The following is a 10893-nucleotide window of genomic DNA, read 5'->3' on the forward strand; positions in this document are numbered from 1 at the left end:
CACCCACTTAAGAGACTTATTTCAGAAAATCACTTTGGTGCTTCCGCATATCGCGAAATCAGATAAATCGTAAAGTAAATCGTGTTTTTTATTGGGTAGGGTAGTAATAATGTTTAACCGACTTGCTAGTACCTAAATGTTTAAAAATAAGAATATCCTTTGCTCCCTTAACAACCGTATCGTAATCAGAAATGTATGATCCGTACGGTAAAGTGATTGATGTAAAGTTGGAAATTTCAGGCACTCTTGTCTTTGGCATTTCCAATGTTACTTTAATCATAAAAATTTTAAGCTCATAGGTAGTACTCTGTTGTCTCGTTCGAAACACTGTGCTGGCGTATATTGATCTTCTTTCTACTAACTTAAGCTAGCAAACTATTGTTCCAGCGTCGATTTTCCCGTCGGCGTCGTGGAGCAACTGGGGCGGTGGAGGGAGCAACCTCTACTCCCCCCATTCCATGGCCCCTCCCCACGTGACGTCGCATCTGGGATCGTACCCGCACTACGCATGACCAGCCATATAATCCGACGATACACCCAACGACGACTGTAATATGGCTATAAAATTGTGTTAATAATTATTTAAAAACTTTTAAATTGTCATGTTCATTCCCAAAGGAAACTTATAGTCAGCTGACTAAGACATGTTATTATCACCGATTGGTGTCTCGAATCAGCCAGTTCGTATGAAATTCTTATGATCCTAATCAGGGGGGCTACTACGAAATTCGAAAATCGAAGTTCGTATCATACCGTCCCTCTCACGGACGGCAAGATACGAAGATCGTATTTTGCACTTCGTCGTATATGTCCAGATATCGAGCATTGATTACGTTTAGCGTCCTGGCGTTCGGTCTATTTCGTGGTCAAAGCGCTCGTCGCCTTTATTACGTGTTTGTCAATACCGTTGTCTTCCTTTTGTGTGACATGCGATCTGACTACCGGGACTGACCAGTTTCTCAGTACCACTACCATGAGGTTACAGTGACCGTACGCGATAGCGACGGTGTAAATTATTTGTAGAGGCGCTGTACAATTCTCCATACAAATAATTTACGCCGTCGCTATCGAGTACGGTCACCGTAAACTCATGGTAGTGGTACAGATCACATCTCATACATGCAATTGAAGACGTAAGTTGTACACATGTTGTGCGATGGAGTCAATAAACCAAATCCTTGGGTTTCTCTGTCAGCTGGTAAATATTGAGCGACATGATCGTACAGGCCCATCGTTTATTAAATTCGACTTTGATGCAGACACTGAATGAACCCACATGTACTACATGTACTTATGTAACAGGTACGTTTCGGAAGTATCAAAATGAAATAATGTACATACATGTTTTGTCTACATTTCGCTGCCGGCCGCATCACTCTAGTGAAAGACTGGACTAGCTAGCAGATGAGATTTTTTTATGAATTCCTAGTAGCCCCGTTTAAGACGTGTGTAACATGAAAAACTTATAGGAAAGTCTCAACTGTCCCGCCTATTTCTACAGGACTAGTCTCAAAACACCGAAGCTCAGTGGAACTTAATAATATGTATAAAAGACAGAGTGCGGGGGTAAAATCAAGCGGCTTAATAACGCTGTTGACTGTGAAGGGTATTTTGTATATGATAAGAATTGTACCTATAATAAATGTGTATTTATTCCTTTTGAATTATTGAATTAAGCAATAATTCCAATCTCGGTAGGCAAAACACGCGGCGAAGAAGCCCGCGACTTTCGTGCTTTAGTTATCCACTGTCAATAAAAGTAACAAAAGAAAGCTAATAAAGAAATTAATTCAGCTGCCAGATTGCTGATATCAAAACTTTCTTATCACAGAAAAAGGAATATTAAACTACTGAAATTAATAACAACGATTTAATTTATAGCGGATTATCCACTATGAATTAAATCGTCGAGCAAGCGCACGGCAGCCGCAAATAATAAATGGCATTCGCCTAGTACCTATATTTTTAAACAAGCATCACCCGTGAATGCGTCCGTCTTATAAAAGACAAAAAACCGTATGGGTGCCAACTTCCCTAGTTAAATTGTTTTTATTATGAGAAAAGGTGAGGAGTGAATCGTAAAACGCAAGACTAGTCTTTTATCAAAGAATGTTGTAAATAATAGATACTCATTAATTAAGTAGAATTATTTATCTAGGAATAGGAACGATAAAATTTTAGTGGTATTGATTTTAAATGTAAAAATAACAATTACCGTCATCCATTGTGCATCATCAGGTCGCTGCAGTGGCCGTTTCTTTGAAATAGTTGTTGCGTGATCTGATTAAAGTTTTGCTATATCTGCAGCACAATAAACATTTGCCATAAAAAAATTGTTGATGATGTTATACTCAGTATTAACCATGTTAAATGACTTTCAAGTGAACTAAGTATTAAAAGAGCAATATCTTCCTTTGTTACAATAATACTAACAGTATTTGAATTTGTCATCATAAAATTATAGTTTCTGTTAACTGTGCCATTACCTTAAATTATGTACACAATATTACTTATCTTATTGTATGTTCTAAAGTCACCGAGTACATCCCAATTAGGTATGTAAAGTTATGTATAACTCTACCAGTTTTATCACAGAAATTTGGACATTCGTTGCACAAGATCTCAATACAAGTCGGTTCGTAGAAAACTGTAATTATATGTACAAGATTTTTGTGGTAAGACCATACGTGACAAAAATTAGAGCTTACTGTAACTTTAAAGTACGTTTAAGTTACGATACTGTCCATTTTAATGTTTTTTTTTTCGTTTAGATAATTGTAAATACATTAGATGCAGTGATCAGCAACGACATGTTTATTATTAGGTGACCTCCTATTTTCATTTTGAAGTATGGAATTTATAATGTGAATTGTGTGCCCGCCATCTTCAGAAATAGGTTTTATCCAACAAGTCAATTGCCGGTTCATGCTGGGTATGTTGGTAAAGCATTAAAAATCAAGGCATGCCTGAATAAAATATCGTTTCAACAAGTCAACAATTTATTTTTGACTCGCTTTACACTCATTTAATTATGACATTTCTCGAGAAAAAGTTAATTTTTAGGTAGATTGGGACAGTAAAAACTGTAGAAAACTGATAAAAAATTTAATAGAATGAGCCCATACAAAATTGTAGCCAGCAAACACACTGTCAACAACCTGATAGCTACGAAGGAAGAGGCGCCCTCATTTAATTTTTACCATTTGTTGTTGGACTAATATTACGTTTATTAAATAAACAAAGTGAAGAAAATTCTGTAATCTTATTAAATTACAGAATTTCGGGGATTAAAAATCGATCTAGTTTGGTCTTATCTCTGGGAAAACGCTTGGTACCTACCGAGTTTTAAACCGAGCGGAGCTCGGTCACCTAGATATTGATTCTTTTATAAACAACAAATTTTAATGTCATCAGCTGTCATTACTTTCGCAAAAATCGACGTCGATTATAAATTATTTTATTCAAGTATTTCAATATTATAGTATTTGTGACAGTCCTATTTATTAATTTTGGACCCATAGTTATTAAAGGGAATTTCATGGTTTTACAGTCACCCTATAAATAAAGATACTTTTTTTCAGCTGCTATCTAAGAACCAACCTATCTAATTCATTAACCATAACCAATCATTGTTATTTTTACCGGATAAAATATATTTTGGAATAAACTCATTTTTGTATTAAAGCAAATAAAATAAAGTCATTTTGTAGTTCCATTATCACGGCTAAATTAGACATATGTACCTAGTTTATTTTATAACTTTGTATATAAATAAATATTTATTAGTTTTATTTGAAATCAGTGCAATCGTACTAGTGTTGGAAAATAGATTAAGACCTACTTTTAACACTATATTTTATTCTTGTTTTACTTGTACAAATAGTTAAATTATTAATATTTATTGCTTTGTTTGAGATAATTCGCCATAATGGTCTATTCCCACTACTTAATCCTGTTATCAGTTCCATTGATGGAACTATATAGTTGGAATTTTAATTCCTAATAGTTACATTTACATATGCAGACATTTATTTTATAAGACTGAATGATACTTGGAAAAAAGTCAAATTATGTTAGTCAACTAAAAACATTAGGTCCATTAACAGACAAGTTGGAACTGGTAAAAGAACTTGTAGGAATAGACCGCCAGAATCTTTATAACATTAGGTCCATTAACAAACAAGTTGGAACTGGTAAAAGAACTTGTAGGAATAGACCGCCAGAATCTTTATAACATTCCCAGGGATTTATGTAAAAGTTTCTGTGATAAATAATGACGTGATTGAATATAATGTAGTAAAAAGGTTTTTTTTTTACTTTAATTACCTTTCTCAATTTGTAGCTTTCTCAATTGGGTGTAGAAACAAAATGCTAAACGTAAAGTTATAAGTAGGTACCTAGTTATTTTTGCGAGCAGACAGCAATTTTTTTAAAATAAATACATCGTATCTGTGACCTTTAGTCAATGAAACTATAAATAAATGTAATATTATTTACTTATTTATTTATAATGACCTTTGAAAGTGATAATCAACTAGCTAGTAGTAGCTAGTTGTGGGCTAGCTGTAGCCCACAACTTCGTCAGTGAAGAATTCGTTTATTGTCATCCCGCATGCAGGAACTATTCAGCTTTTCGGGATAAAACTGTATTTTTCATAGTCTCAAATTATTAACTTGTAAGTATACCAAATTTCATCGGTATAGGTTCAGCGGCTTAGGCGTGAAAAGTCAACTGACAGACAGACAGAGTTACCTACTTACACATTTACAATATTAGTATGGAAGCACAGATACGTTCGCTCTTGATAATGACAAAGCGTAACTGCAACGTTAGCATAGCAATTACGTGTTTTCACATCTATTGAGACGATTAATTACGTATCATCAAAATTAGAATTAACAAATGACTTCACTTGACTTGCAAAACTCGGAACAAAAAGTTTACGGGTAACAACGGGATCCCTCGTTTAATCATGTAGTTATGATTTCAATCGCACAGTCTTATTTGTTCTGGAAAATTAATTTTAGCGTGTAAAAATCGAGAAAGTTAAAAATACCAATCGAACAGAGTTGACAAATGGACTTCCACAATGCGTTGAGAATGCCCATTCAGGCGTTCATTCAATTCACGTCATTTATTACATTTGCCTTTCTGTAATTTCTTTGTAATAATAATAAGATTCCTAGTATACCGACACAACATGACATAACATTTTATATTATAGATAAGGAAATATACAAAAAATAATTGTCAAAAGAGTTCACTACTGTATGACAAAGATCTAAATAGACGTTCTACCATAAAAGCGGAACTGACGCGGCTATCCTGCACAACTTTATATTTTACAGTTCGCCGGGAATATTGCTGCTTGTATCTTGTATCTTTTGTTCATGTTTGGCTAATGATAGCTGAACCCAGATATTATTTTGAGTGTCAACATTATTCAAATGTCATGGGCAAACAGACCAAAGAGTGAAAACCGACACTTGAGCTTGTACTATTATCTATTCTGTGACTTGTTGAGTACTTAGCGCGTTCGTGTGTTAAAATACAGTTTTTTGGAAATTTACTGCTGAAACATGGGCGAAACAATCAAAAGCACACAGATTATTTTAACCATGATAAGCAAATTCAAACAAAAACAAGCAGAGAGGGAAGCCTCGTTCAAACAGAAAACCGGCCAAGAGCGTGTCGGACACGCCCAAAATAGGGTTCCGTAGCCATTACGAAAAAGTTAAGTAATATTTTTCTAAGAATTTCGTATTTTATACGGAATCTTCCATAGTTTAGGTATATTTTATACCTTAGGCTGCTATTTACTCTTAAACTACTCATAATTCTAAAGCAAACTTAACCGTTATAGTTTTCCTTGAAAGTTTGATATACTTACTACCATCATGAATTTTTTCAAATTTTTCCACCCACCGGTTTAGATTTTAGAGAGGGGGGGGATCAATTTTAATGAAAATTTGCATTTTAAAGTTGAATTTTTCGCAAAATTGTCTTAGCAAACCCCTAATGTTTTTAAAATACCTATCCAACGATACCTCACACTATAGGGTTGGATGAGAAAAAAAAAACACCCCCACTTTACGTCCATGGGAGGTACCCTAAAAAAAAATTATTTTTTATTTTTTATTGTACCATTTTGTCGACATAGTTTACATATATATCCGTGCAAAATTACAGCATTCTAGCGTTGATAGTCCCTGAGCAAAGCCGCGGACGGACGGACAGACAGACAGACAGACAGACAGACATGGCGAAACTATAAGGGTTCCGTTTTTGCCATTTGGCTCCGGAACCCTAAAAAAGAGTTTTTAGTTGCGGACAGAATTTTTAGGTTAGTAGGCATGGCAAAATATTTTGATACTAATGTCCCTTTCAGAACTGGTCAATACAATTGTGGTTCCCAAGATTTACTTTTTCTCATATCATCCCATATGGTGATACGTGGTGATACCATCTGCAAATTTATTGAATTTGCCGCAGCTTTGCAAGTTCATCTTTCATTAGCCAGACTATATTATCAGTCTTTATTTTGAAATAAAGATTAAAATTAAATAACATAAGCGCCGTCATGTAAACGTCACCCACGTTCATTAGATCTATGTCACACTGTGGTCTTCGCTTTCTCTCGAGATAGAGTTGAGTGCAAAAGGGCTACTACGAAATTCGAAAATCGAAGTTCGTGTCGTACCGTCCGTCTCACTCTCGTATTAAATAATATTAGCATAAGCGGGACGGCAAGATACGAAGTTCGAATTTTGCATTTCGTACTATATGCTCAGAACTTTTTTAATTTTCGAGGCTCTAACCAAAACATTACTTCTTTGCGCGCATGCTCGCTGGTAAAACATCATGTTAAGTATATGTATGTATTAATTGTATTATACAATCGAAGAAACTACCGGGGTAGAACCTATTCGCTACAAATTTCATGTTAACGTACCATATATATGGCAAGGAAATAATCGTGATACTCACTGTGAAAAGGTTCCAACCAGGTACGCCATTGAGTTTCCTCGAATTTATCTATGCGGCAAAAGGCAGAGCCCAAGGTCCTGAGATGCCTACTGACTTTCAGAGGCTGTAACATAACCACATTACGGCTATTTATTTAATACTTAGGCATTTTAAACATATTATTATTTTAATTTTGAAACATTAGGTCGGTAACATTCGAAGTGAGCATTGAGTTTTTATTTATTATAGAATAAAGTCATCATCAAGAACTAGTTACCTGTATGTGATCGATTCGAAAAGTCAATAGTTTAAATCGCAATAACTTACTCATATAATTTATTTGTGTTTGATTTAAATATGTTTTATTTATTTATTGCATGTGTCGATTTAAGTAATAAAAGTCTTTAGTCGTAGAATACGCATTGTATAGATGTTATTGTATTTGGAAATGAATAAAAGAAATGAAATGTCATTTATTTGATTTAGCGTTTCAGGAAAGTTTGAATCATTTATCTATCCCCTTCACAAGAGGTTAAATAAAATATGAATTTAATTCATCATCATTGCCAGCGTCTATGTTTATGTTCTACTAATGAGCAAAGGCCTCCACTCAGAATGAGAGGGCTTGAGCTGTAGTTCCTACGCTGGCCCAGTGCGGATTAGGAACTTCACATACACTATTATACTGCTTTGCATGTGTATGGTGCAGCTTTATTCGCGATGTTTTTCTTTACCGAACGTGATGAAAAACTCATGGAACGTGATTTCGTTAATTTTTTTTTTAAACAGAGGTGTGCGCTCGGGCCATGCAGAACATGCCAGAACCCACGAGACTTTAGAGACCATAGGCCAAATCACTAGGCTACTAATTAATAATACGGCTTTATTGATCTTAATTAATATTAAATAAATATTCAGCAGTGATCTGCCCTATTATGGCTACAAGTTGAATGTTATTTATTATTTCTTTTTAGTAGCAATGTGCTTGCTGAATAAAATCTAATCGTAGACGACCCGAATTTGAAAAGATCTGCACCGGATAACACATTTATTTTTATAACATATCAAAATAACTAAACAAACCAAAATTTTACAAAACTCCCCGCCGCATTGCCCCTCTGCACCGCCAAACTTAGGCGCTGGGTAAAGAAGGTACCAGCCCTATGGTAAGGCACCGGATAATGGAATTAAAAGTATTTTGTAATAAATTTAGTATACCTATTAGAAATTATATTAGAAATGGTTTTGATAAAAAAATCCTGGACAGACAATTTTTTTTTAATATTTATCAATGATTTTTAGTTAAATGCAGACAACCCTCAACGTGATCAACGTATTCGCAATAAAACAGCACTTACGTTGATATACAATTTGTTCTATTATCTAATCAAGTAAAAAGTAACTGGCATCGACATTTAACTGTTTAAGTTTATACCTACGTGGCAACCCAGTAGTTCGTCCAGGTAAACAATAGCAAACCCAACGTCTACATATTCTATAGGTTTTTTACCTACTTTAAGTCAATATAAAAATTTCATAATAGGTATCTCGATAATACAACAAAAATTTATTAAAAAATCCTTTTTTTTTTTAAATAATGAAAATAGCCTGTCCAGGATTTTCTTAGCAAATCCATTTATAATATATTTTCTAATATACTAAATTTGTGCAGATCTTTTCAAGTTCGGATCTTAGACCATAAGATTTTTTTCAAATCGAAAAAGATACAAGTGATACGGTCACCCAAGTACCTATAAAGAAATAAGTAAGTGACTATCAGTTTATAAAAAAAAACATATCAAATGTCGCTAAAGTCAAACTTTCAAGTTTGACACTCTTCTTACCGAAATTATTGTTTTATTATTGAACTAAAAACAATTAAGTAGGTACTTTGCTGCGACCTTACGATGGCTACTTCTATACAAAAATTGTGTGTTGGTGGAGCTCCTCCACCTCCACCCTGTAAGAACACCTACAAATTACACAAACCCAACTATCACCAACCACCACCATGATGATGATGACCATGCAATACTGACGAGTTTCGATTCGAACTCAACCAAAGCTCATCTGCAGAGCAACACAACCATGCTAACAGACGTTACACTAACAAACCAAAACAAATTGGTATTCAATGGCAGAAATAACTATGTTGGTAACATAGGTTATGTCACCACTTTGTTGGCGTGACTGATATGTATATTCATACCAAATTACAGCTTTCTAGTATTAAAGGTCTCTGAGCTTAGCCGCGGACGGACAGACAGACAGACAGACGGACAGACATGGCGAAACTATAAGGGTTCTTAGTTCATGGCTGATGGTTGGTGTACGTTGGTTGATGGTTTAAAAACGCAATTGGACCCGCTAGATGGCGCTGTTGTTGGTATGTTATCATCATTTTATGTAGTGTTTTTTCGCGCAGGACAACGTCTGCCGTGTCCGCTAGTATTTCTTATATTTGTCATTGAAATCCCCAAGTAGATACACACGTTATTTTTCTCAAACAACTACCCACAAAAAATATTTATAAACTTTGATCGTCACATAATACCTTGATTTTTTATTTATTTACTGTTGTTGTGTTGAATTTCGGAATTCATGTGTGAAATTAACTGATATTTCCACGAGTATTTTGTCTGCACGCACCTGCCAATGGTCGATCAGATTCGATGATGTGTGTAAGTACAGTTTCTAATCTGCAACATGAAAACCAACTGTAAGAAGAATGCACAAAAACTTAAACTTACGACCAAAGGGACATAAGTAACAGAATGATGATGAAAAACCTTGAAAAACACAAACAGCACATCCGGTCTAGCAACACGAGTTGAAATGTTCTTTTAACGCCATCTATTGACATACCTATACCATGGTCATTTTATTTATAGGTACATGTAACTGCATGTAACCTAACAGCGCCAGTAGCGCCACCTAACAGATTCTTTCAAAGGTGCATCTGTAGACATTTCGTTTTCTATTACCTTACAACATCGGTAGATGTCACTGTAATGAAAACCCAGCGTTTGTGTTTGTATTCGACTGCTTTGGTCGACGGTCGACCAACCAACTCTAGCTAAAAATCAATGGCAATTTCTATTTTATTGTACGGTAATATACGGCACAGGTATACGGCATAAAACATGAAAGGCAACCTATCCACTCACATCACAATTCAATTTTTCGAATGTGTGAGCATGTCTATTGAAACTTTAAGTTACTAGCATATTATCCATTCTGTTAAGCTGTTACTAGACCTTTTGACACATTATGAATTTTCTTCTTTTTAGTTTTTTTGCAGTCGGATTTTTGTTTTTTTTTAATTTATTGTTTTATTATATTTTATTGAGAGAACACTTTCTTGCAGATACTTACTCAAATACAGATTCACTCCCACTTCGACTCGCCTGCAGTGTGCCGCAGTCGTCCGAAAGTAATATTACCTGATGCCAATAATAATATGTAGTCTGCCACCCTAAAGTTGATAATCGTTTGCATGTCATAAAACAATAATGCCAATAGAACAGACGTGTCTGACAACTTGAAAGTTCGACTTTAGTGACATATAATTTGATAAGAACTTGTTTAAAAATTTGTAGACCACTTCGCACCTTTAAAATGAAACTGAAATAAGTAATTCGAAATTTTCTCATTTGAAAGTTCAACCAGATTGTGTGTTATGTTTATTTTGGAACTGTGAATATTTCGAATTGTTTCAGTTTAATTTTAAAGGTGCGACTTAAGTATTTGAAGCTAGCAGAAAGCGTGCATAAATTATATATTTTCACTTCTCATGCTCGTAAAGTTCTTGTTTATGCTGGATCTAGGGCGACATAAAATATCTATTCGAACAAAACAAATAGAGACGGCATCACATTTAACCGTCAGTTAACACTAATCAATGGATGGTGAAACAGACCTTTAAT

General features: G+C 34.7%; 1 protein-coding gene across 3 annotated transcripts in view; it reads left to right on the forward strand.

Moving 5' to 3' along the window:
- Ets65A (DNA-binding protein D-ETS-3) overlaps window positions 1-7439 on the forward strand; it is a 91231-nt gene extending 83792 nt beyond the window's left edge. For all 3 annotated transcript variants that reach the window (XM_074094476.1, XM_074094468.1, XM_074094484.1), the window contains one exon: window positions 388-7439. In XM_074094476.1, coding sequence (XP_073950577.1) covers window positions 388-512 — 125 coding nt within the window. In that variant the 3' untranslated portion in view covers window positions 513-7439. The remainder of the gene's footprint in view (window positions 1-387) is intronic.
- Window positions 7440-10893: the final 3454 nt, after the last annotated feature.

The sequence above is a fragment of the Choristoneura fumiferana genome, chromosome Z, assembly GCF_025370935.1.
Source record: "Choristoneura fumiferana chromosome Z, NRCan_CFum_1, whole genome shotgun sequence".
In the NCBI taxonomy this organism is placed as follows: Eukaryota; Metazoa; Arthropoda; class Insecta; order Lepidoptera; family Tortricidae; genus Choristoneura; species Choristoneura fumiferana.